This window comes from Rhea americana, unplaced genomic scaffold, assembly GCF_003343005.1.
Source record: "Rhea americana isolate MKP2758 unplaced genomic scaffold, rheAme1 scaffold_97, whole genome shotgun sequence".
Classification (NCBI taxonomy): Eukaryota; Metazoa; Chordata; class Aves; order Rheiformes; family Rheidae; genus Rhea; species Rhea americana.
In genome coordinates this window covers 8,652-36,506 of record NW_028187166.1, presented here as the reverse complement: position 1 = coordinate 36,506, position 27,855 = coordinate 8,652, and the positions used below count along the sequence as shown (strand labels likewise).

At 35.2% G+C, this 27,855-nt stretch overlaps 1 protein-coding gene across 1 annotated transcript; it reads left to right on the top strand.

Moving 5' to 3' along the window:
• The first annotated feature begins 178 nt into the window (after window positions 1–178).
• On the top strand, window positions 179–27,526 carry CAMSAP1 (calmodulin regulated spectrin associated protein 1). The gene is made up of 17 exons (XM_085325400.1): window positions 179–344; window positions 8,348–8,610; window positions 8,801–8,962; window positions 9,579–9,659; window positions 14,269–14,410; window positions 15,797–15,936; window positions 16,088–16,184; window positions 16,596–16,773; window positions 17,450–17,544; window positions 18,693–18,777; window positions 19,158–21,591; window positions 23,042–23,178; window positions 23,267–23,475; window positions 23,558–23,660; window positions 24,001–24,116; window positions 24,847–24,965; window positions 25,386–27,526. Exons 1-17 carry the CDS (start codon window positions 182–184, stop codon window positions 25,686–25,688), a joined length of 4,827 nt encoding a protein of 1,608 aa, XP_085181526.1. The 5' UTR covers window positions 179–181; the 3' UTR covers window positions 25,689–27,526.
• The last annotated feature ends 329 nt before the right edge of the window (window positions 27,527–27,855 follow it).

The window sequence follows — 27,855 nt, the reverse complement described above, 5'->3', positions numbered from 1 at the left end:
CTCCAGGCTCGGCGGCCTTTGGTTGCCGAGCGCGCCGTAAATGGCCGCGTGAATCGTTCCCGTGAAGGCGCCGAGGGGCGCCGGGTCCGTGGCGGCGCCCTGCGCCCCCGCCCGCTGCCCCCCGCGCCGCCGCGGGCGCGATGGCACGGGTGAAGTCCGCCGTCTTTTGTTGTTGTTTCAGATGGTGGATGCTGATGCCTGCGCGGGTGGAGAGAGCACCAGAAGAAAAATGGATGCCCTGGCGGATAGCGCGGTCGAGATTGTCCCTTTGGAGCTCTATGATTCAGCCAGAGCAAAAATAGCTGCTAATCTACAATGGATCTGTGCTAAAGCCTACGGAATAGGTAAGATCGCTTTTATCGGGAAGGCATTCTTGCTTCTGTTCCTTCTTGCACTGCTGCTCCTGCTGTCCCAGAGTAGTTAAATTGGGCTTAAATGGCCTTTGTTTTAAATATCAATAGTACGCCAGTCTGTTCTCTTGTAGTATTGTGTCTTTCCTGGTACCTTCAGCAGGAATAAYGAAGCTACATAAACTGCTGTGTGTCAGCAGGCCTATTGGTGACCGCCCACAGATAGTTATTCTGAGGAATGTATATCTCCAAATGTCTAAATCTTCATTTTAGCTGAGCAGACTTTCCTACACAGAACTGTATGCCATCACTTGCAGGCCTTGAGTCCCTCCAGACTGCTAAGGCTTTAGCATGCTTCCTTGTCTGGTCATCTCGGCCAGCTGATGCTGGGACCTGACACTCTTTGTATGCTGAGGGAGTTTTTGTTTTGGTCACATTATGGTATTTGTTTGAAAATGAACTAAAAATAAATCCATTTATTGTCAGCAAAATTCGTTTATTTAATTAAAAGAAACCCCACCCTATTGATTGAAAAGGTAAGATATCTATGTTCTGTGATGGAAAACAGCAAGTTCGAAGGAACAGAAGAGTTTCTTTCCTTTATGTTGTCAGAAACCGTTATAGTCAAACATGGAAAAATAAAGATTTTGTGGATAATATTTATAAAATATTTTCCTAGCATCCATTGAGATCGGCTTTTTCATTTTGAACTAGATCTACCTGTTTGTTCTGAATTATTATTACCAGATACCCCTTGAGTTTTAAGTAGCTTCATTTTGTAGAAATGAGACAGAGTACTTGTTTTTGTTTATCCAGAACAAAACATAATAAAAACATGTACAAAATCTTGTTTTGGAAAATGAGATAGCCCTATTAATCTAGTCTAATTTGCCAAACTCATAATATGCTTAGTGGATTAACACTAGCTTACTTTGTGACAAGGCTGAAGAAAAGCAGTCCATTCCTACAGTTAAATAATACAGAGAAAATATTTCAACAGGGGTAATATTTTTCTGTTAATAACTTCCATCTCTTTCAATGTCCTCATCACCTTCATGATTGTGCAGAAAACAAAAAAAAAATATGGTTTTATAATGTTTAATATTTGTGAAGCTCTTTCACTACAAGCCATAAAAGACAAAAATCTTTTATCAGATGAAGCTTAAAAAAAAGTGGGAATTCTGGGATATTATTAATATAATGTTGATGACTTAAAAGAATTAAACAGACATTTCCTCATGTAAATATTTTTCAATTGCTGGAATTGTTTATAATGTTTACCAAAGACTTCTTAGTGATCAGAGATAAAGCATATATTCCAGACATGGTGGCACTATTTATATTTTGACTTTGTTTCAAAAGAGAGCTCATTCTAAATTGGGTTTGACTAGCATGGATCATAACCACAGAGAAAGCTTAAAGGCCTCATGTTTCTTTGATGGTATCATCTGGAGGTCTGTTATGAGCTCAGGGATGTATCTGTGTGTCTTGGACCAGGATTGATTAACAAATTTGAGGGGATCTTAAAATCTTTCCTAATTTATTTTAGTCTACAGTAGTGAAAGTAACGAGATCTACAGTGTAGAAAAGGCTATAGCTGCATTTGCCAGTATTTTGYGCTTGTATTTAGGCTCATTGAGATCACATGCTTCAGGAGTTAAATGCCAGGAACAGCAGGAAGAACTTATTTTTGCTAGGGCTTGTGGTGTTGCCATTCTTTGTTAACTCCATTGAGTAGGGTCTTTTGAGCATAATGTATCTTTGTAGGACCATGGACCATGGAAATTTGGTTTGACTTTTGAAACGGCTCCTTCAGCCATTGTCACATAGTAACCATTACTTCTAGGATAGCATTTCAGAATACTTAGAAACATATAAGCCTTTTTAATTTGTAGACAGATGTATTAAAAAAGGTTTCCTCAATGATGATTACTTTGAATAATATTTGAACTTTATACGTTACTTGTTGTCTCTCAGGTGTTTGTGTGTGTGTGCTTTTTTTTTTTAAGCTATTGATATTCAGTAAGTCTTGGACAGCTACAAGGCAATGGAGAGGTTTTTTTGTAGTTTTGGTTTTTGGAAGTTTTATTCTTTTATTTTAGACTTCTTAGATGTGGAGAATTTTATGAAGAAATGCTTCTCTGTTTATAATATCAAAACACTATCTTATGTTCTGAAGTAGTTCTTATCTGTAGGCTTTCCATAATTGTCTTCAAGTGGCTACTAAAGAGTGTTTTTCTAAAATGTTAAATTTGGAATTAACATATAACTTGACATAATTTTCTTCCCCAGTCTTGCAAATGTTACTGCACATTGTGGATTTCATTTTCCTCTGAGTAAGGCTAAACTCATGCTTAAGTTTGGGAACGGTTAAGAACAGAAATTTGATTCTAGTATAGGCTGTTACTTACAGCCACTTTCCACTGTTGGTTTTACCTGAAACTGTGATTTCTAGTTTATATTACAGGATATTTGAATTCACTATATCTAAGCTTTCTGTGCTTATGAAAAATGCTACTTTCTTCTTTTTTTTTCTCAAAGACAAATTATATTGAAGGCATGCAAGAGAGAGAATGAAGTCCTAGTTCTGTTTTATTTGATGAGGCATTCTGTCTTTTGTCTGTTCTGYTCATCATAAAGAGAGAATTTTGGTAGCCAGGCAAGCTACCTTCTCTCTTGGGCATAAATACTGCTAATGAGGCACTCTTCTTTTTTGCTTGGGAATTGAGCCGTATGGGTTGTTTCTGACAGCCTGGTGGCTGCCTGGTAATCACAGATGGAATCSAGAGGGAGGTTTTACAACTGTTTGTTTAAATTCCAGAACACAGAGAAATGATGTTTTGAAGGAAGGTGTTTCCCCTGTTTGGAGTCTTCCCCCTCCCTCTCCCCAAACACATCTTGGAGTACTTGCATCTCTGTGAAGGTCTATGTACAAACATCTAGAAACCTTCTGTACACCTGAAAGATACAAAGTCTGTTTGGTTGAGACAGTAATTCAAGGGAATGGAATTTAATTAGAACAAAATTATTTTTATCAGTGAACTTTGCATGCAGTTCAAATGTGCATTTTAAACAATAAGGAATTCTAATAGCAATTTGGAAATAAAATCATTCACAGTTACTGGCTTAGAAGCAAAGATGCCTTTGACTTTTTGTGGGACTTCAGTTCACAAGATACTTAAATCCCTTTGAAAAACTCATTCTGACCTTTCAGAAGTAAGTGTAGGAGGTTTAGATAAGCTTGGCAAGCCATCTGTGAGAGATGCTGCTTTTTCACAGTCATTAGAATAAACCAGATTTGCAAATAATAATAGGACCACACACTGGAAAAAGCTGAGCAGAGTGAAATGGACCCGATCTTTCTCTTGTGCTGTTTCCCTCAGGCTCTGAACAGCAGCAGTGAGAACTGACAACATTGGTCAGTTTTCATTTATTACAACTTGGGAAAATGTACAATGACAATTGAAAACTTTGTTTTCTCAGCAGATTTAGTACAACATTAATTATGTGTTGGAATTATGCTTTCCGTTGTCATGGTTATAGAATTAAAATTTAGATATCAAAGGAGTATATGGAAGTTTTTCTGTGTTCCAGCTTGCTGTCAGCCAGTGTGTTGTTTAGATCTTTTTCCATAACATATGTTGCTGCTTCTTTAAACAGTTTCTAAAATTCAAACTGGTGAAAATGAGCTTGGTGGTTTTTACCTACTTATTAGGGCTAGGAGCTTTATATGGATTCCAGACTTAGCTTGACATTAACCTGAGACCTTTGGTAAAATACCAGCAAGAAGGCTAAGCATTAATGTAATGCACAGCAGAGGAAATTCAACTAGTGACTTTTTTGTTTTTGAAGTACGTAGGTAAYGTTTACCTGTTAAATAAGGTTTACAGTATAGTATAGCTCCCCACAGCYAGCAGTCATTGGTATGGTCAATGCGAAAATATTTCTTGGGCTAAATTGACTGGGTAGGTAGACTTCTAGGTTCCCTATTTCTGTTTTGTCAACTCTTTTCTCYGGTCCGTATTAAAAAATGCTTTTAAGAAAGCTGTTGTATTTTGCAAGTATTCTAGTAGTTAAGCATTTGAGGTTTTTAATAACCCCTGTTTCAAAAGCCCTGAATCTTACTTATTTAAAGACTTTAACAGATTGGCCTTTTTCTTTGAAAAGAGCATTGACATTCAGTACTGAGGCAAACTAAAATCATATGACATGTTTGGAGTTGGTCTAAATGTAAAAACTGCAAGAAAAAGTTGATACTTGTTTATCCATGCCATATAATTGAAGATTAAACWAGCATTATGTAAATTCTGATAGCATTCAATTGCTCTATATCTGACAATGTGTTTCTGATATTTTGCGGTGTGGGAATCTTGACATTTGTAAACGGGTTTTGGTGAATGAGCAGACCTGTGTGCTGCAGGTATTTGTTTCATGTGGCGTTATAATACAGATAATAATTAGCAGAAGYGTAAAGGTAAATATGGATTGCAGATATTGAGGATAATACACTGTGAGATCACTCTGAGGTGGCTGACCAGAAAGAATGTGTTATCCCAAGTTTGAAGTAATTACGTTTTATACAGGATAGCAACAAAATATTGTAGAGCACTTCTCAGCTTATGCTTACACACTTCTATAACATCTTTTTGCATTACAGTTTTTCCTGCTATTTGTTGCCTTTTTTGTTTATTTGTGCCTGCTGTATGGAGGGTATAATGATGTCCACAAGAAAAGAAAGAAGCAAATTTGAATTCTGTAGTAAAGCTAATATTATTACTGTTCTTGAGCATTGGTGTCGTCTTTAAATCTTAAAATTTCAAAAGGCCTTTAGCTGGGACATCACGTTGGTTAAAACATTGTGCCTTTCTATAGTAGATAGGCACTGGTATCCAAATTTAGCTGACAGATATAAAATATAAAAATATAAAAAATAAAACTGGGGCAAGTGTTTATGATGAGATAAATTGCAAGTAGTAGAAAATTAATATTTAGGAATAACTTGTTATCATAATATTAAAATACAATTTCACATCTYTGTTGTAGTCTAGATACAGGACTACAGTGCATTCAATTCTTTGAAACAAGAATGAGCTATTAGAGCAGGAGATTAGTCTGGATACTAGAAGTTATTTTCTTCTCCTCTATTCCTTTAATCCTGATCTAATCTGTTCAGTCTGTAAGCAATTATTTGGAGACCAGAAACATGAAATTAGAAGGTTCTTCAACATAGAAGAAAACGATTTCAAATCTCTTGACTGGAAGTTCCAACTAGAAAACAGTAGCCAAACTGTGATGTGTTTGAGGATATTTGTTTGTTTTTTAGTGAGAATCTTGAATATATTTATTTCTGTGTCAGCAAATCTCATTGCTAAGAAATAGATAGACTATTTTATTGCTGAGAAAGACTTTTATAAAAAAWTTTTTAAAATACTGCTATTTTTAAACAAGAACTAGTTTGGGGACACCTTACTATCTGTGTTGTGTGTTGCACAGTTTTTGTAATCTGTGAAACACCCTGGTCTGATAGATAGTGTATCTTCTGGGTGTGTTAGTGTTGAAGAGAATGGTTCTGTAGCAACTTGAAAATAGGGATGTGTAGTATTGTGTCATCATTTAAAAGATGGTAAACAGGTTCTTTTTTTTCCAACTTCAAGTGTTTTTTTTTTCCTGTTTTGGTCATTTTCTGTGATGTTGAAAGGTATTTTTCAATTCAAGGTCTGGAAGGGGAGTGGTGGGTTACCCCTAAGGACCATCTTTTTGCTTGGCAGCAGGCTTGTGATTGAAATCAGAATATCTTGATGATTGACATCTTCTTTCATGACTTTTTAAAAGCCTTTTTGGATTTGGCAAATACATATTTTAGCTTTTATGGTAATATTTCCTGTCTCAATTTTCTTTTAAATATTTTGGATTTTTGAATCCATAGACTTGTCTGATTTAACATAGCATCAAACTAAGATTGAGTTAGTTCCAGAAAGGAAGTCGATCTGTATGTTTGTAAGTTCAAATGTCCAGATATATCTCTATTACTTTTTGTGGATTTACGTGTTCTGGAGATTCTGCGCTGCTATGTCCAAGACTGATAATGTGAAAGCTTGGTCAAGAATCAAAGAAAATGACTATACATTTGCTCTTSTTTTCATCTAATCAATAAGATAACTTTTTCTACTGCAGCATTTAGTTAAATATAATTTATTTGCAGTAATAGCAAACATACAATTATGCTACCACTGTTAAAACACCAACATGGTTTTTTTTGGTGGTGTTACAATGGTGGTAGCATACTGCCGTATTGGTGGGGTTTTTTGCTGTTGTTACAATCTATAAAATAGTCATAGTCAACCTTGAGTAGAAGGGAACTGGAGAAAAACTTAAGTGAGCTACTTGCTTATACAATAACCTGCATAAATAGGTAAACAGCTGTGGTGTTAGAGGAAATTCATTTTTTTGTGTGTTTTTGGGTTTGGAGGGGGTTTCTTTTTTGGTTGTTTTGCCAGTCTCAGACAGTTACCTTGGTTACCCTGTGCAGTGGTGTTCTGTGGAATTAATGGAAGGCACAAGTTTATAGCAGAAACATTATATAAAAGCAATGCTTCGGATTTCAGACATTTTGAATATGCATACTTTTGTTTTTTTAAAAAAACCTTTAAAATTGCAATAATGTTAATGCTCATACAAGCAATGTACTTCATTACAGAGGTTTTATGAGTATCAGCTAACATACTATTATTTCCTCCTATTTGAAAAGCAGTGTGTCTTAAGCAGTGTTTAAGAGGTAGGTGCTTGTAGTGAAGCTAAAAAGTTGAATAATGTGGACCGCTTTACCTTTTGATTTTGGTTCCTTTCTCACTCGTTGGAAATGGAAGCCGTTGGTCTCTTCTTCAAACTGGCAATCACTGTTATATTGAATTACAGCTCAGCAGCCATTGACTGTAGGCCCATTTGAATACTATTAAGAATAAAAATATCTAAATTATTATCTGTTTCACTTAAAATGGGCAATTACGTTACTGAATACTTTTTATGTAGTGCCAGTGGTGTTTCATTGTGTCTTGTCCCACTGTCTTTGGTATATACTCCATGTAACACAGTATTAAATGTCACATAAAAGAAGAATAACAGTCTTTAATTAAAAAAAAAACTTGAAAAAGCTTTCCATTTTGAGATAAAGAATGAATATTAAAAAGACATGTTCAGCCAAGACTGAATGTTAACATGAATGTTCCAAATAACATTCTGAATTTGTGAGCAAATGCATTCTAAACTAATTGGGCAGGAAAGGGAAGAAAGACCCAAGGACTTTGGTTGTAAATGTGATTTAGGAATGCAACAGAATAAGTAGCAGTTTAACTTTTTGCTGTTTCATAAGTTTTCAAGCATTTAGCTTTGTAAATAACTTTTTAGGGTTTTTTCTAAGGCATACATTTGCATTTTTTTTTAACTTCTTTGGAATAGTTCATTAAATTTTACAGATATATTACTGCAGATATTCTTAAATAATTCCAGATATTTTTTGCAGATCATTTAATACCTTGGATTGCATAGTTGCATGATAAATATGTGGTTGTGTATCAGATGTCTCTTTGTGTAACTTTTCTTTAGCAATTCTGATATTGTTTAAAGTAATRTATTTTAGTATACTATTTTTATGCAACTTAAAAAAGTTGGTCTTTTTGTCTGTGTTGAAGTGCTTCCTTGAATTGGGGCCTTAGTAACTTGAGAAAGCTAACTGGTAACTTACAGGTTTCTTAAGTGTGTGTAGGGAGGGAGCTAATTAAGTATACTTCTATTTAATAGAAATGTAAACACAAAGACCTATCAAAACCCATTTGCAATATGAAACTGCATTTTTTTTTTGTATTCAATATCTTTTACTTTGAATGTTCACTTCCACTGTTTTGCTCTTTCATAGGCCATCTTTAAATTCAAGTGTATTTTTTTCTTGTTTATAATTGATGCCCCTTATTGATGCCACTTGTTGAAACTCTTTGTTTCAGATAATGTCCCAGAAGAGCTGAAGGACCCATTTTACATAGATCAGTATGAGCAAGAACATATTAAACCACCTGTCATCAAGCTGTTGCTGTCCAGTGAGCTGTACTGTCGTGTCTGTAGCCTCATTCTGAAAGGGGATCAGGTGGCTGCTCTGCAGGGACACCAGTCAGTGATCCAGGCTCTGTCTCGAAAAGGGATTTACGTCATGGAGAGTGATGATACACCTGTGTCTGAATCTGATCTGGGCTGTGCACCAATCAAAATGGTTAGCTTAATTAAATCTGCGTAATGATCTTTTTTTTATTTAACACTATTTAAAATAGTTAATGGAATGAAGAGCTTTCAATTTCTAGGTCACTAACCTCAGAAATTTTTCATTGTAAATACAGCTGGAATATTTAAGTTTTTTTCTTAAAGAATATTATTTTGCAGTAGTCTTTGCTTTCCTCTTTTAGAGTTCTCATATGGCAATGATTGATGCTCTTATGATGGCCTATACTGTAGAAATGATCAGCATTGAAAAGGTGGTTGCTAGCGTCAAGCGTTTCTCTACGTTCAGTGCCTCGAAAGAACTACCCTATGATTTGGAGGATGCAATGGTTTTCTGGATTAACAAGGTAAAATTTACTTTGAAAAAAGTGTGCCTGTTTCTTATCATCACTTTTCAAATCTGTTGTTTCAAATGTTGTTTCTAGAACTTAGGTAACCAGAAGAACACAGTTTTTATCTAATAATGAGATGTGCGTTGGGAGATAAGCTAAATTCATTCATCGTTTTACATTTTTTATGGAAATATGCCTGTCTTTGGAGAATCATAAACAAATGCTTAATTGCACTTGTATTGATATCAAACCTTTTCTTTTTCGTCTTCTTTTTTTTTTTTTTTTTTTTTTTTTTTTTAACTTAAGCTTTGCCACAGCCTTAGAGGGAAAACTGTTATTATTAAAGCCACTAGTACTAAGACAGTTGATCTTGAAAACTGATGTGTCTGTACATCTTACTTGGGTCTAAGTCTTGTGATTCAGCAAGACCCGTTTGAAATCAAAAGCAGTTTTTGTGATAAACTTTTTCCATTTAAAGCAAAATGCATGCAAGATTCTTTTTTTTCTGTAACACATTATTGTGTAACTTTTACATTTTTAGAATTGATTGAGTATTAAAAAAAAAAGCCACAACTTGTAGAAATACATATTCAGATGTATTTTAATATATCTTTATGCTATGCCCTTTTAGGTGAACCTTAAAATGAGAGAGATAACAGAGAGAGAGATAAAATTAAAACAGCAATTAATGGAAAGTCCAGGACACCAAAAGGTAAAATATTTTTTTTTTATTTTGGAAGATTGATAACAGATTTAAGTAAAAACCTTTCAGTGTTTTCTCTGTCAGATTATAGTGGAACATCCAAGTCTTGAAACTTCTGAGGTTTTGTGCATGCAATTCCTGTATGTATCATCAGTGCCCTTATTTACCTTTAGTCCCAGTGGTATCTTTCAACTTCCCTTTTAAGTTTCAATTAGACTAAAACAACTGTTCAACCTTTGAATGTTACGATCTGGGTAAACATCACTCAACTTTCATAGCACAAAATATATAACATATTTTGAAAACTTTTGGGCATATTCATTTTGCATGAGTTAATTATCTAATATAAATTCAGAGCTTAGTCAAATTCTATCTAGTAAGCATATTCTTGGCATTCAAATGTTACGTGTGTGTGTGTGCAATTTTTTCCCCCTTTTTCCCTTGAAACTATGTCATAATGCACTAATATTGCAAAAATATAGTACACTTTCATTTCTGGAGAATGGAAGATAGATTTTTCTCAAACGTAATGCATATTGGCTGTCTGTGCTCTCGATATATGATTTAATGAAGCCTAAAAAACCCTGTGATGCTGATTCCTCAAACTGGCATTGCTACGCAAAGGGGATAAAATTGTAACATATAAACTAGACACAATTGTTTTACTTCATATTGAGGGCAAAGATTTTTTTTTACATGCCTTTTATCTAAAAGAATATCCTTGATTGATAAGGGATTTAAGAGCTGTGTAATTTACAAGTTGATGCGTGATCTGAAAGATCCTGTTAACTATTTGACTCTCTGCTAAAGACTATTGGATCTCACTTTAATATTTTAAATTAAACTTCTAGGCTAAGATCACTCTAAAATATGAAAGTGTTTATTGCTGAAGTGCATTTAAGTATTGCTGCTTATAACTTGCATTGCTGATGTTCCTTTCCTATTCCTACGTTCCTTTCCTTGCTTCCTGAGCAGTCTCCTTCCAAATGGTATTGGAAATTAGTACCTGTAAGTGAACTACTTTTACGCCAATTGTCATCCACAAAACCATGGCTTTTAAAATTTCTTCGAAGTGTTTGCTTCCATTATGATGCTTCTTAGACAATCATTTTGAAAACTCTCTTTTAGTTTTTTGGTTCGTCAGGCTTAGTTTTCATAACATTATTTTTGCATACTGTACAGCATATAGCATAATCACTTTACAGCATTTTAAAATTGTTTCCACAGTACAGAGTAAGGGATGTGGAGTGGCAGCGAAAATCCTCAGAAAATTAACAATGGTTGAAATTATTGCTTGTTGCAAGGAGGCAATTGATTGCAGCACTAAGGTGATATAAAAACTGGTCAGATTAAATGGTTGCCTAATCTTTGAATCTATAGTTAAGGTATTCTAGATGTTAACAATAGTTTGTTAAATAATGCATGTGCATGGATATATATACCACAGTGTAGCTCTAACTTTTATAGAAAAGAACAAAAATGAAAATAGTAACTTCTCTGTTTATTCAACTATGTAAGTATTCAAGTATAAATAAAAAGCAAGCTTTGGGCCTTTCCCCCTAGTTTTTACTGGGTTTATAAATCAAAACCAGAACACCATTGTTTGGTGAGATGGGGTTAGAAGATGCAGCAAACCATTTTGGACCTGTTATTACAAGTATTGGAATTACATGGTAAATTAAAGAAACTGAAGAGGAAAGACAGAATTAACATTTTAGATATCAAAAAAGGATTCAGTTTATTTTTGATAAAATGAAGTGTGAAAATAGGTGTAATTTTGTGTGTATGGAATTGATTTTCTGTTATAAAAGCCTGCTTACTCTTGGCTGAGCTTTCAGGTTTTATTTGAACTTGTGGAGAGTTTCTGTTGTTGCAGTGTTTTCCTTGGCTGTGATATCCTTTCTCCTCTACTTGCYGGGTTTGGTGTTTTTCATTTTCTGTCTGGGAGGATGAGCGCTGTCCCCTCGGTTGTAAATTCAGAGGGGCAGCGCCTTTGGGAAGGGCGGGAGTGACCTGGCAGTCSCCTGTCCCCACAGTCTCTCTGCCTTTCCTCAGAGAGCTCACTCGCACRCTTCTGGCCCGTATCTCTTATTTGTTTGAACCAAATGTGTGAACTGCTTAAAAACACTAAGTTTCTGAAATAAAGGAAGTTAGAGTGGGGACCTGCAGGCTGATAAAATAAGTGATAGAGCCCTGTCTTCTAGCCTTGTGTAATGACTTGAGACAGGGTGTAAAGAAGCGCTTATCACTTACCTTCTACGTTTGCTTAAAGATGGCAGCTGTATTTGGGTCCTACGTGGGGGAGTGTTTCTAAGAAGCTGAAGTAGTTTATATTTTAAAGAGGCATCTGAAGGAGAGTAGAAGAAACAGATACAGGAATGCAGTTGACTTGCATGACGTCGTTGAGCAAGTTTGTGGTAAAGGAAGAAGTACAACAGAAATCATTTCACTGTTAGTCCAGCACCGCTTATATTGACTAACATAGGCTTTGTGGACTCCATGCTGTTTTTCACATTCTCCCTTGTTTTGTGTTTCTTTTGTGATTTGGAAGCTCTCAGAGGCACTTGTCTTCACTGAAGATGAAGTCTTTTTTTCTTTTTAGTGCATACAGTTAACTTCATTTTGAGTTCAGTAGCACCCATTTGTGCACTTTAATGTAAACAAATAGGTTATTTATTTTAAAAGAACAAACTAAAGCTTAGAATATAAGAAAGAATTGAGAATTTTCAGTATAAATGAATGGTTAAGAGAATAAAAGTTGGGGAAAATACAGAGTTAAATGGAGAAGTCCGTAAAAATATCTTCAATGATAGATGTGTGTTTTTTACCAAAGTTAAAAGAAACAGGGAGGTTTTATGTATTTGATTTCCCAGTATTGACTGTGATTGGTTTAAATTCCATTTAAACCTGCTGCAAAGGAAATATTTGTATTTACTTTAAATTCAGTAGCAAATAAAATTTAAAAAGAWTTTTTTGATTTTATATTTAATGTGTTTAATTTGACTAAGTGGGTAAATCATGAACCTTTTAAGCTAACCAGATCACCTTAGTGTACGTACTTATTTTATCAGCCTTGATGACCACGTTTCCAGTGCATAATGGATGTTGCTAATGCATTTGATTTGTTTCATGTCTGAATAATCACCATCAYATATCTCACTATTTCTTTTTGCGTAAGCCTGATCTGATGCATGCCATATCGCACTGCATGCTGGAACCAGTGGAATATGCTCGTGTGGTACAGTATGATTCACATTCCATTACRTATTTGTGGACTGCTCCAGGCTGGGGAAAAATAAATTTACAACTGGTAAAAGGAAAGAAAAAATAGCATTAGCATGTAGATATAGCTTTTAGAACTAGTTGCCTTTGCCAGGAGAACTTAGCATAGTTTGTATTTGTGCACAATAAACAAATAAATAAAACAAATTCTTCTTACTCTGATTGTAARTAACCTTCATTCTTTTGAAAAGAATTTTTCTCAGCCTGTGCCATCCTAAATTGACACAGATGAGTGTGTATGTGTATGTGTGTGCGTGCGCTTGTGTATAGAGTCAGATTTCCTAGGTTGTCTTGGAAAGTGTATGATACCATTGGTAAAATCTGTCGTTCTTTTTAATGGATAAATTTGTTCCCTGATYATGTCCATTAGGCAAACACATCAGACAAGATGAGTATGAGATGTTAAGTGATATTTATGCACTTAATGTGTRAAACAAATCTTTTCCAACACTAAAAAATATTTCTACTAGGCTCCAAAGTGTGTTTTCTTTTGTTGATAGGTCATTGTTGTTGGAATTTAGATATAGCCTACTGATGTAATGTGCAGATTCTTAATAAATATCAAGACTAAAWCTTCTCCTGCCAAAACTGCAAGGAGCGATGCCAAGTTAGTTTTATTCTTTAGAGGATTGGCTTCAACTACTCATCAGTCACTCTCCAAATTGTTTGAGGGGTATGGGGTAGTTTGCAAAAGAGTTTGGTGATGATTTATAGTGAAATCAAGGAGGGCTTTGCCATTGGTTTACATAGCCTACTTGCTTCTGTTGCTGACCATTTTCTGGAAAAAGCCATGTTTTTTTTTTTTTTTTCTCTTGCTACACGACATTATATGACTGGCAAGCCAGCATGCGATATTAATGTTCTGAATCTCTCTAAGAGAACTTTGCTCTCTGTGGACCTGACAGCGAGTCTGGATRTAGATGACACATGAGAAAGTGCTAGCCCATCGTAATTGCTTTTTGCTGGACGTCTTTTTGCAAGCTTTAAATGTTTTGTAAATATTTAGACAATTTTTTTCTCTTAGTTTGGATCTGCTGCGTTCATACATCTATGTGGAAGGATTTTGACTTGCATTGCTTGTAGTAAGTTGAAATGTGTGGATGAAGACTGGAATTCAGCAGTGTGGATTGTGCTTAGATGTGAGGAAAATGATTAAAAAGGAAGTATGGTTTTCTTCTGAACTGGCTTCCATTAAGAGAAGCATATTGCCTTGTAAGTTACTTTCAAGTTGGATAAAGCAAAATGCGATAAAGAATCCACCGTAAAGAGTTTTTGGTGTTTAAGAAAAATTTCTTTGCTCCTTGGCATTGTATGAACTCTTGTTTTCTTTTGTTAGGTGCGTTACCGAAGAGACCATCTTTCAAGCAGGCAATTACCTTACTTCCCTTTGCTTGAAGATTTGATGAAGGATGGTAGTGATGGTGCTGCTCTTTTAGCTGTGATACACTATTATTGTCCAGAGCAAATGAAACTAGATGGTATGTAGAAGGTTTCCAAAAATAAAAAAAAAATTTAAAAAAATGCTTGAATTGTAGAAGTTGAACTAGAAATACATGCTCAAATAAAAATGCAGTGCATTCAACAGGTCTATGACAAGTCAGGTCACATGAAATCAACATAAACTCAATGTATTTTAAAAGCAGACCATTCTTAATTTTTTTCACTTAGAGCAGATTCTTCTAAGTAAACTGTATTTTATAAACTCTGATAGTCTTTCTTTTTATAGATCTAGGTAATACAGCTTTTTCTTTTAAAATAACTGAGCTTGATTTTAATAGTCCGTGAAAAGGAATAGATTTCCACTACTGTTAGCTGATAATTCTAATGTTATTCTGCAGGAGTACTTTTTTTTTTTTTTTTTAACTAAAACAAAAATTCTCAGTCTTAAGCAATTGTCACTCTTCAGCATACCAAACATGAGTTCTGTTTTCCATAAAATATTTTTCCTAATAATTCAATGTGATTATTGCACTTAAATTCTGCAAGTCAACATTTTATGTTGATTTTAAAGTTCTCAAATATTTTGCACCTTGTAAAACTGCTGAATGATTTCAGAAGGAACTAACGCTGTGAGTTGTTTTTTTTTAGCAGTGTTCTCCGCTTGATTTTCACAAATACAGTGTACTACATCRTGTCAGGTAGTAGACAGACATACATATTTCTTTGAGAATAAATTCAGTAGATTTCTCCATTCTTAGGCCAAAGTATCAATTGTATTGTCATGTTCTTACTCTTCAATTGTAAATGTCTAATGATAAATTTATCATATTGAAGCTTGTCACAACATTTAAAAACCTTCAGTAAAGTGTATTCAGTCCTTCTAAATTTGTTCCTGGAAAAAAAAGGAGATTTCTGTAGTTGTTCTGTAGCTTTGTAAGTAGGTATCATTACATAGCAAAGTATTTATGAGGTCTTACAATGGATAACTAAGGTATGTACTCATCTGGGATTCAGACATAGAAACTCTAAGTAGTCTATCTTCACAGGTTAGTTGGCATTGTATTGCTTTAGAATAGGAAAAGCCTTGTATTATTTGCAAATCAAGATGTCTGTTTTTAATTTTTCTTGTGTTTTGCCACTCTTACATGTTAATAGTAGGCTATTTACCTTGCCTGTTGCTGTAGTAGACAGAAGCCTATGTAGATTCTAAAATGTATACAGAATTGATACTGTTTTGTCTGTGTTTTTCTTCTTATCCCRCTGGTACTTAACAGGCAGAGAGATATCAGCACTAGCCAATAAATACTAAGTGGCTGGTATAAACAGTCTCTGAAGCTTTTACATGTRATGTTTCTGCTGGCTTTGGATGAAGGTTCAATTCATTGTGATAGTGTCATAATGTATTTGTTTTTTCACCTTTCTAGATATTTGTTTGAAGGAGGTAACATCAATTGCAGACAGCCTCTATAATATTCAGCTTCTGAGAGAATTCTCAAATGAGTATCTAAACAAATGTTTTTACCTCACATTGGAGGACATGTTATATGCACCTTTGGTTTTAAAGGTAAGAAACATAATGGGAGAAGGGAGGGGTGGACTAGATGATCTCCAGAGGTCCCTTCCAACCTTACCGATTCTGTGAAGGATATATTTTTAAGTATAGGTAAATCATTAACAAGTGTTAATGTTATTTTTAATTTTATTATTATTTTTAGCCTAATGTCATGGTTTTCATTGCGGAACTCTTCTGGTGGTTTGAGAATGTCAAACCAGACTTTGTACAGCCGAGRGATATTCAGGAAATAAAAGATGGTAAGTTTTTCAATTTTTGATTAAATAAGTGCATTAAAGAAAAACCTTGCACTATAGTGAAACTGTTTYGTAGTGTTTCCTTTGGTGTTTTATTTCTACCCAAACTTCCTGCTCACCAGAGGTCTTTGAAAGTAGCAAAAATAGAAGGGAATTTAGTTCCAGATCCACTTATTGGTCRACCCCTAGGTTTTGGAGGGGGATAGGCAGGTAATTTCTTCTCTAACCCCACCCACTAAGTATTTACTTATGTTTCTTTAAGGTCACTCTAGGATAAATATTTTAAATAAAGACTATTCCTTCAGGCTTCATGTTATCTTTATTTCACTCTGATTTACTGCAATCTGAAAAACTGTTCTTGTTTCTTGTTTGAATGGTTAGCATRAGTTGCATTAATCTTATAAACATGTACAGTTAAAACAGTGTTGCAGCAGAAGAGCAGTCGTCCACCTGTTCCTATTTCCAATGCAACTAAACGAAGTTTCATGGCCAGCCCTGCTASTACAAGCCCAGCAGACTTGCAGACTTCAGCTCAGACAGGCCCTGAAGCTTGCAATAGATACTACCTGCACCCCGAGGAATCTGACTATCTGTAAGTATTTTTTCGTATCATTAGGCTAATCTTTTATTTTATTCTTCAGTTGGGTAACCTAAGAATTTCTGGTGCTAAATTTTCTGATTTTGCTACAAATTAAGTGAATTTTGAGTTGTATGCAGTGGGTCTCTAAAATATCCTTAGTTTTCAAGTTGGAGAAAGTACTCAGCATTGTTATGTTTGGAATAAGCCAGTAATGGTTACAATGTAACTATTGCATTATAGAGAATTTGACTAGTTTGTTCCAGAGAAACCGTAAAGCATGAAAACTGTTTAAGCATGTCATCTTTACTGGCTATATTCTATGAATGGTAGTAGGAAAACAAGCTTAAATGGGATCTACTGTACAAGAAGGTTAAAGACAAGGTTTCTTCAGCTGAGATTAACTGGAGTGCAACAAATAAGTTAACTCAGTCTTTGTCTCTAATGTATTTGTATTTTAAATCCTCTCAATGTAAAAGCTTAAAACATTTTGAATTCAGATGATAGTTTATTTCTATAATGTTACATCAGAAAACCTCTATTTCTCTTCCTGTAAGAAACATCAGCATTAAAACTAATGATGTATTCTTGTGTTTTAAGGGAGGGCAGAGAAACTATTATCAGTGTAATTTCTTCTCTCAGTGTACAAAAACATTTCATGTACTAATGGATGTTTGCTTTTCTGAATTAGTGGCAAAGGAGGAAGCCCTGCCTTTAGCCCTTCTCATCCACTGCTCCCTTTGAGACAAAAGCAACAGAAGTCTTTACAGGGAGAAGACAGCCCTGGTAAGACAGCATTTGAAAATGGATTTCAGCAGGTGATGACCACCCATCCCAACACAAAAACAAATGAAAACCGTTTCTTTCTGAATAAAGAGAATTAAAAAAATGACCTTTYAGTAGTATGTATGCAGATACCCTTTGTGTATTGCTGTCTATGTTGATACTTTCTCACTTTTTAAAATGATTGAATTTTAAGCCTTGGAGAAGTATATTGAAAGTATTTTGAAAATGTAAATTGACTGTAAGCAGTCTTGATTTCCAATATAGCTACTTTCTGACAAGGACTCAGGTTGCATATTTATSCAGAAGATATGTTTACCTTGAGAAAATTATATAGCATGTTTATGAACAGCAGCCTGGGCACTTGTTGTAATCTGARTGACTTTAATACTGATTACTCAAGGTAGCAGTATTTTGTTTATTTGTGATCACTTGTGAAAGAAATGTAGGCTGCTTTCCAATGGTGAAAGTTGCAGGAGAACTTTCTGGATTTTTTTTTTTTTTTTTGAAGGGARKAAGTTGAATTCATAAACTTTAATCTAAAATTGCATCTAACTGTGGTCAGCTAAATCATAAATGTGTTTAGTTTCAGTAAATCATCTTCATCTGCATTAAAAGGATTTTAAAGATCTTTAAAGAAAGTTACTGAATTTTTTTCCACAAATGAGCTTATTTACCAGAATTTCAAGTGCAAGAAATTRAGACTAATAACTTCAATTCCATGAAAAGAAAGGGAAAAAGCCATTTATCACATGTGCATAGCAATGACAAAAGTCTTGGAAAACAGAATTATCATGCACAATGGCAAGCTTGCTTGAGTGTTTGGCATGTTTTGTGTAAATATTTTTTACTTATTGAAGKTATAAGTTTTATAGTTACATGAGGCGACTTAGAATTTATTTCCTTCTGTTAGCTGAAGTGCCAATCARATCCGTTTCACATTTGAAAACCCCTGAATCAGATATGTATGTGTGGCCAGGTTTTATCATACTTTCTTGTTTTTCTTTTTCTTTCTTTCATTTATTMACGTTTTAGCAAATCTGTTTTCTGCTGCCATCTCTTGGTGAAATAGGTTGTGTTTGCTATTAAATAAAGTTAAAATGCTAGTTTAAAGACCGTGTCTAAATTATCAGCCTTTTAAAATATTTCAGGTCATCGACATCGTTCCAATTCTCTGACTCGTGTTGATGGGCAGCCACGAGGTTCAGTTCTAGCATGGCCGGAAAAGAAACCCAGGTAACAGGTGCTTTGAAGTATTGAAATGCAGTTTAATGAATGGCTAATCAATACTGTGACAATGTTATTGTAGTAATGTAGTATCAGTTCCTTAGAACTGGACTGAGAATTGCCTGATTTTCTTTTCTTTAAAAAGAAAAGAGCTTTGTCAGAGATTAGATTTTAGGTTTGCAATTGAAAATGTCTTAAACTTGATTTTTTGGTAAGCATTTGAATATTTAAGTATCTGGAGTTGCTTTTTACTATTRCTGGTCACTTTTGATAAAGGTTACATTTTTAAAATGGAGCAAAAATTTTAGCTTTATGTATCATAGTCCTGAGTTCATTAAATGCTAACTTCTTGTACATGAGCATCARTAGACTGTTCTTATCTTTTCTAGGCCTCTGTCTCAGCCAACGCCATTTGCTCTTCATCATTCTGCAAGCAGTGATGTGGACCCTGGGTCTGGTGATAGCATTAGTCTGGCTAGATCAATCAGCAAAGACAGTCTTGCTTCTAACATTGTTAATGTGACTCCAAAAAACCAGCCCCATCCTACATCAATGAAAAGTAATGGGAAGAGCTTGCTAAACAATGTTGAAATTGAGGATGAAGATGAAGAGCTTATTGCAATAATCAGATCTGAAGAAAGGCCAAACCRTGGTGACCTTGAATTGCAGAATGCGTCAGCCAGGGTACCCAGCATAGTTGCAACTGCATGGTCTCCAAAAGCAAGCAGTGAGACTGTAGAAAGCAAACCAGACAGTTTTTACCTGGAACCTTTAATGCCTGCAGTTCTAAAACCAGCAAAGGAAAAACAGATAATCAATAAGGAGGATGAGTGTGGGGAGGGAAAGCAACGGAATTTTATAACAAAGAGATTTAATGAGGGACACTTGCCTTTGGTCCGCAAGAAAACAAATAGCTGTCATGGAGACCATGATCTCAATAGGACTTTTACTCCGATTTCTAGTTCTGATTTTGCTCCAGTTGCAGATCCTAGTACTGCAGATTCAGTAGCACTAGTGGAAGCAGGATTAGAAGCTTCCAGACCTTTGGCTAGTAGCAGTTTAGATCCTTCATCTCAGGAGCAATCCACTGGAGGATTTTTTCTTCATGCTGCTAAATCTGATGATGACATAGCAAGCAAAGTCAATTTAAGTTATGTGAAAAGTCTCAATTCGCATGTTGCAGATACTACATGGACTATGGTGAGACAGGACTCTGATTCAGATCTTTTAGACATAGATGATGTTGAACAGGACTTGGTAGTCATAGATGACCATCCGATAGTCGCTAAATACATAGGTGAGGAAGAATCTGCAAAGTTGCAAGAAGATATGAAGGTAAAAGAGCACGAAGATAAGGATGATGCTAGTGGACGTTCCAGTCCATGCTTGAGTACAATTTCTCAAGTTAGCAGTGTGTCAATGACTAGTGGGAGTGTCCGAATGACCAGTTTTGCAGAACGAAAGCTCCAAAGACTTAATAGCTATGAAACAAAGTCCAGCACAAGTAGTTCACAAAAGACCACACCAGATGGATCAGAAAGCTGCCCAGCCCCATTGACCACATGGAAACAAAAACGAGAGCAAAGCCCCAACAGACAAAATAGAGATAATGTTAATCTTTTAGCTTCTGAATTGGTGCAACTTCATATGCAGTTGGAAGAGAAGCGAAGAGCAATAGAAGCTCAGAAGAAGAAGATGGAAGCCTTATCAGCAAGGCAGAGACTAAAATTGGGTAAGGCAGCTTTCTTGCATGTTGTTAAAAAGGGTAAATCTCCYGATGTTCCGCAGCCACTGAAACCAGAACATTTTCCAAAAGAATATCCTCGGCACAATGGTGAAGACTTGGATGAAATTTCTTTGAGCTCCAAGTGTGAGGAGTTTGTGAAAGATGAGGAGAGAGAAGAAATGCTTAATGATTCTCAAGAAGTAACAAAAGTAAAAATGCAAGAAGGCATAGCTTTTGCTGAACAACTTAAACCAAAAGACTCTGCTGCTATACATGAATTAGAAAAAAGTAAGATTATTTCTGTTGCCCTTCTAGAAGATAATGTTGCTGAAGTCGATATTAATGAATGTGATCTTTCTATTGAAAAGCTGAATGAAACAATCAGTACACTTCAGCAGGCTATATTAAAGATTTCTCAGCAACAGGAACTACTTATGAAATCTCCAACAGTGCCATCACCAGGTACCAGAAGTAACTCTCAGGACCAAAAGGTAAAACCATCAATTCATTTTGTTGAGCCCCTATCTCCAACTGGAATGAATAGTTTTCGTAAACCRCCTCGCTTTGGTCAAGGAAGAAGTCCTCGATCGGGAAGACCAGCAGATCTGAAAGTCACTAAAGACAGACAGCAAAATTCAGCGCGTATTAAAACCCCAACACCAAGTCTAGAAACTTTACCACATTTAAGACCATTTCCATCCAATAGCTTGTCAAAGACACCAACAGAAATGAGTTTGGAAAACAGTCCTGATCATGGAGTTGGCTCTCAAGAAAAATGTTTCTTTGATACTTATAGACTTCATGATGAGAGTAATCAACGGGCACTTGTTCTCTCAACCTCCAAAGATGCAAATATTATTTCTGAAATGAGCAAAGAAGTGAATAACAGCTTAAAAGAAACAGGATTAAATTGTTCTGATGGCTCAGGAAAAGAAAATGTCCCATTGGATGAGCCACTGAGAAGCAAAGCTAATCTTATTGAAGTAGATTTATCTGACTTAAAAGCTCCAGATGAAGGAGAACTTGAAAACCAGGATAGCTCTACAGACATAATAAGTGAAGGTGATCAGAAGTCTGGTGTGGGGTTTTTCTTCAAGGTAAATATGTTACCTTATTATTTGGCTATTACTACATATTTGTCCAGCATTAGAACTTGGTTTTTCATTTTGTTCTTGAAGCTTCTGGTGGAAACCAACACGTTGTGGTTGCAATGTTGTTTTTTTAAAAACTGCCGCCGGAAAGAACTGTTGTGAAGAGAGTTGTTCAATTTAACTTAATTCCAAGAGGCTGGGATTTCATCCATTTAGTGCAGTTTTCTGTTAAATTCATGAAGATGTTAAATTCGTGGGGATCCAGGATTAATCTTGCTTTTCTCCCCTTCTTCTCAGTACTCTGTGTGTGTGCATGTGCGTGGATAAATTATGTATCTATGTAGATATGTGTGTGTGCATGCGCACACATATAGAGCACAAATGAATCATAGAATGTTGTGGGAAGAACTTACCCTTTTGAAATCCCAGCATTCTGTGAACCTGTATCAACTGAAAGAAAAGATKTTTCAGCAGAATACAGGCAGGTATGTAATAGATGACTGCAGGACAGGTTTTCAAGCTTATTAGGGAGCCAAGAATCTAGACATTTTTGTTGTTCAGTTAGAACCAAACTGCTCTGATCTCAAGGAGCCTATCAGCCTAAAAGTTAAGGGCTTTGATGGAGAATTTAGACATGTTCCTGCAGATAGGAAGCTGGGTTTTAGAAACCACTGTTGGAAGGAATTACTGGTTCTCATGCAGCTTTAATTTTTGTCCTGTAATGGTGCTATGAGGGGCTCATGATGGAAATGGGTTATATTTAAGTAGTTTTTCTTATTCCACTCCTATCTCGGGCTTGGGGAAAGGCTTGTTAAACAGTTTTTTTTTTTTTAGTACTATGATATTTCCTAGGCTGTAGGTTTTGTTTGTTTGTGTCTAAATAATGTATCTACTCTTTGTGTAAGTAGAGTTCAGAACTGATCTTGGAACAGCTAGTTACTCATTTGTGCTAATTATAGTAAATTCCTCAAATGTGCTACCATTATACTTTCCTAAACTTATATGTAAATGGTAAAAGTCCTAGAATATTGTCTCAACTTTAGTGAATTTGAGTTCTGGTTTATATAGTATGATTMATATTGATTGACTCAGAGGTCAGGATAGGGTTATTTATGCTGTCCATTCTAGCCCACATTGTAATTGTCTGTAGTCTGCATTGTTTTTTTAAAAGGTTTTGTGCTGTTTATGCATACCAAAAATAAATCAGAGTAAGGTGAGRCCTTTTTTCTCTCCTTCTGGACTTACAGGAACACTAAAAATGTCTCAAGGGGTGTGACAAGAAGTTTAATGCCATTCTCTGATTTATACTTGTTGATTCAAAAAAAAGTAAAAATTTCCAAAAATATTAGTTTTGGTTTTCCTAAAGTTCTCTTGAATCTTCTAGCAATCTTGTAATGTCCAATTTAATATGGTTTCTTTTATTTCTTAAAGCTCTGTATGAATTTGAATTTTCCAGGATGAACAGAAGGCAGAAGATGAGCTGGCAAAAAAGCGCGCAGCGTTCCTTTTAAAACAGCAGCGCAAAGCTGAGGAGGCTCGGATTCGGAAACAGCAGTTGGAAGCTGAAGTGGAACAAAAAAGAGATGAAGCCCGGTATTAATATATTTGGAACTGGATACTTCTTTTTGTCTTGAAGATAAGAGAAATTATTATATTTTCAATGTTTATATTTGCTTTTCAGTCGCAAAGCTGAGGAGGATCGAATACGGAAAGAAGAAGAGAAGGCTCGAAGAGAACTTATCAAGCAAGAATATTTAAGGAAGAAACAGCAGCAGATTTTGGAGGAGCAAGGTCTTGGAAAACCGAAATCAAAGCCCAAGAAACCCAGGCCAAAGTCTGTCCATCGTGAAGAATCTTACAGTGATTCAGGGACAAAATGTTCATCCACACGTAAGGATTTTGATTTGTTCTTGCTGAATTTGCAAAGCCACTTTAATGGGATGAGTTTCATACTATTTCTTTTGTTTTGTAGCTGATAATTTAAGCAGTGCTCAGTCTGGTTCTAGTCTGTCTTTGGCCTCAGCAGCAACAACAGAACCTGAAAGCGTACACTCTGGTGGCACACCGTCTCAGCGGTAAAGAGATATGGGGGGTGGGGGGGAAGTCTGTGTTATGAAATGGTATTGGAATTCAGTGTTGCTTGTTTCAATTATAAAGTTGCTGGTGTGGAAACATGATGGTAATTAGTGAATTCGTCTTCTGTTTTGTGTTCCTGTCAGTTTTGACAGTTTATGCAAACTTAATTCTTTTTGCTTTTTCACAAAATAGTAATAGAATTTAATGGGGTGGGGATAAAATAGGGGAGGAAGAGGGACTGTCATTTGTTCAGTCAGAACAAACAACTGGTGAATTATTTAAGATATGAGAAAGAAGTTGGTGTATATTTTTTTTTTCTTTTTTTTTTTTCCCCAACAGGGTTGAATCAATGGAGTCCTTACCAATACTGAGCAGAAATGCTAGCAGAAACATGGAACGAGACTGGGAGAATGCTTCAACAGCATCTTCTATTGCTTCAGTGGCAGAATACACAGGTGAATGTTTTCATTTTAATTTAGACTTTTTAAATGACAGATCATAAAATTTGTGGTATATTTGGTATAACGCAGTCTTATTTTTCGAGAAATCTTTAAGCATATTTTACATTTAGGAGATACTAAACAGTTAATTATTGTTGGAGAAACTTTATTTTTTACACTTTTGGTGAATGAAAATTCTTCAGTGTTCTAGGATTAATACTTGGAGAATTTGAAATTAGCATTTGCTGTGATAGATTTGGCAAAGCTTTGTAGCCACTTGCTAATTTATGTTATAGGGAAAAAATGCTTAACTCTTCAGGTAGTTCAGTCTGTGAACTTTTTTTGATTAAAAGATGAATGCCATTTTGGAAAGAGAAGAGAAAAAATTAAGTAGAAAAAAATGTTGAAAAAGAAGAGAGAATACAAGGCTTAATTCCAGATACTACCTTGTATGAGACTGAGTCTGTAATAGAGCCTGATTAGAAGCCTCTGTTTTCATGAAAGAATTTGTGCTTCTGTTTCAGTCTGATAGAGGAAAAACAATACTTCCGTTTTAAAGTAACTGGTAATTAATATGTTTTAAATCCTTAGATCTTCTCTACTAAAGTCCAAGTTGCCTCCAATAAGATGTACTAATCATTTTGGATTTACTGCAGTTTACAATTTTACTGTAAATAAAAATTACAGTCTTGATTAATGTTTATAAATACAGGGCAAAAAATAATTATTTATTTATCTTCTCTAGGTCCAAAATTATTTAAAGAACCCAGCAGCAAATCAAACAAACCGATTATTCACAATGCTATATCTCATTGCTGTCTTGCTGGAAAAGTGAATGAACCACATAAGAACTCAATACTAGAGGTAATCACTAAAATATAAAATTACGAATGCACATGCCATAATGGTTTATCTGTAGTGTTGATTTCATAATCCCATTAATATGTTGTAGCAAATGCTGTTTCCTAGAACGTACATAAAAAATAAGGAATGTTGTCAGTAACACAACAAAGACCTATTGCCTTTAAAGATGAAAGTGAAAATATCTGCAATGGGACTCCTCTGCTTCTAGTGACTGTATGGATTTACAGAAAACATGACCTTATGTAAAGATCTCACTTCACAAGCTTATAAAAGAACTCAAAATAGTTACTGTTTAGTAACTTTAAAACCTTTAAATGCTTGTTTAGCTATGTGAAAAAACCTAAAGCTTGGCATAATTTGAAAGTTTTCACTGTGGTCAAGCTGTATGTTTGTGCATTTACGTATTTATTTTTAATGCAGGAACTAGAGAAATGTGATGCCAACCACTACATCATTTTGTTCCGTGATGCTGGCTGCCAGTTTAGAGCACTTTATTGCTACTATCCTGACACTGAAGAAATCTACAAGCTGACTGGAACAGGCCCAAAGAGCATCACCAAGAAAATGATTGACAAGCTTTATAAATACAGTTCAGACAGAAAACAGTTTAACTTGATTCCAGCCAAAACCATGTCTGTCAGCGTGGATGCTCTTACTATTCATAATCACTTGTGGCAAGCCAAGCGACCTGCAGTGCCAAAGAAGACTCAGACTCGTAAATGACACTGAGTTCTTGGGGAGAAGATTGCTGAATGAGGTTGCATTGAAAGAAGAAATGTTTACCATTTTCCTCCAGTTTGGTATGAGATGTGCAGAACCATAAACATTTTTTAAGAAGCTTCTAAACAGAAACCGTGGATGCAAGTTAAGTATGAAGGAACAATGCCAGTGTTTTTTATGAACGATAGATCTGCTGTTACACCCAGTGCTAGCTACTGTGGTTTTCAACTGACGAGGGACTGTGCATGTAGCAAGATCTTTAACAAGTGGATTTCCTTTTACTTGAAGCTTTTCATCGGTACAAATGGGGAATCATTTATTTTTGTTTCCTCTCCGCCTCATTCCCTCCTTTTTTCTGATATTCTTAAAGTTGGCAAGCTCTGAACTCCAGTAAAAGGATTGAAGAGATCTTGGGTGAAGTGTTTTGGATTTTGTTTTGTTTTTTAAACAGTCTTTAGGGAAATCCTTTCAGACTTTTTTGAGAAACTTTAATACATCAAATTGTTGTACTGTATCTACTGCCAACATTAAGTCCAGCTCTCAGATTTCTGAAAAAAGCCCCAACTTTTGCTGCTCAGAACAGAGTTTACTTGCAGTATCTGTTTATGATAAGCATTGCAAGGATTGCAAAAGTCAGTCTTTTTAAAAATTGTTTGCAGATTTAAAGATTTCTGGAATACAATCATGAAGAGGCATACAGGTGCTACTAGCTGGAATATGCCTGAGTGAAACTTGAGGCAAGCTGAATGGAGCACAGTTGTTATTGATTTCGGTTTCAGGTAGTGTCCTAAAAATTTGCTTTAATAAAGATGGATTCTTGTAGGTATAGAACATTTCCACTCTGAGCACGCTACTCCTGTATGATGGTGCACTTAAGGATCACAAATTTTAATGTTTTTATTACATCATGAAATGTAATTCTATTTCCTTTGTCCTGTCTTTATTCTGAATGAGCAGCATGCTCTAAAATGAAGAGTGTGTATGTTTTTTTATTTTGGGTGATATATTAATATATATATTGATTTGTTTTTCTCATTTAAAAGCAGTTTTTAAACAGACATTTGCATTTGTTTCAAAACCCCAAATAAGTCGAATGGCTTGGATTTCTTTTCATGTTGAAATATTAAATCTTGAGTTATGACCTTAAAATCTTTGTGTTTCAGCAGATTAAATTTTTGTCTGGGGCAACAGGGTATAATTGCAGTTCAGCTTCATTTTTTTAATATTCTCATTTCCCATTTTTGCCTGTGCTAGACTTCTGARTAGGTTTCTCTAGCTACTACATAACTTAACCTGTTAATATGCTCCTGCTACATCTGATTTTGACACTACTACGCAAGGGTTATGTAGGTTTCTAACTTTGGTTTGCACATGTTTACTTTTATTTGAAGTGTTACTTGAATATGTGTCTCTTAAGTGCAAAAGGCACTACACCAGTCGTAGAGATGAACTGAAGCTCTATACAATACAGTGTAATTATTAAACTTTAAGATAAYGGAAGTTACAAAGAGTTATGTACATAAGGGGAAAATAGGGTATGTAATAAAGTGCTAACTAGATAGAGCAAAGTGAAGGTCTTCCATTGCGATCTCTCCATTTTTTCCCCTTCTAGTACTTCTTGACTAGGCTGCTGCAACTTTGTAAATTATGTTAGATAGTTTGCTGCTTGTAAATAATTAAAGGCTTTATGGTTTCTAAAGTGCTAAGTATTAAACACCGTCATGAGTGTAACTTTTCTGTTACCATGCTTTTCATGCTTGTGCTTTATTTCTCACTGTTTGATATTATAAACCATATTTATTTTATGAAAGCACTGAAATTTAATAAAAATCATTAACTGATTTCCTTTTTATTTCATGTGTACTTTTGTTCTGACACTTCATCCTGTCAAAGAACTAATATGCTTTAAAGATGTGCTATTCTATGTTTAGTTGTGCTCTTAGAAAACTTTGCCTGTAAATAGCTGTAATAACTTTATGGCAAGGGCTTAGTTCTCCTGACCTTCATTGAAATGTGCAAGAATTTGACCAAAATACTTCCAGAAAAGTTGGAAACAATTTAACAGCCTTTTTACCAATTTGTTTCATTCCAAGTCTCTTGAATGTTAATTGATAGGAATGATATAGTGATAGAATGTCTAAGAAAGTAAAAGCATGGATACAAAAGTCTC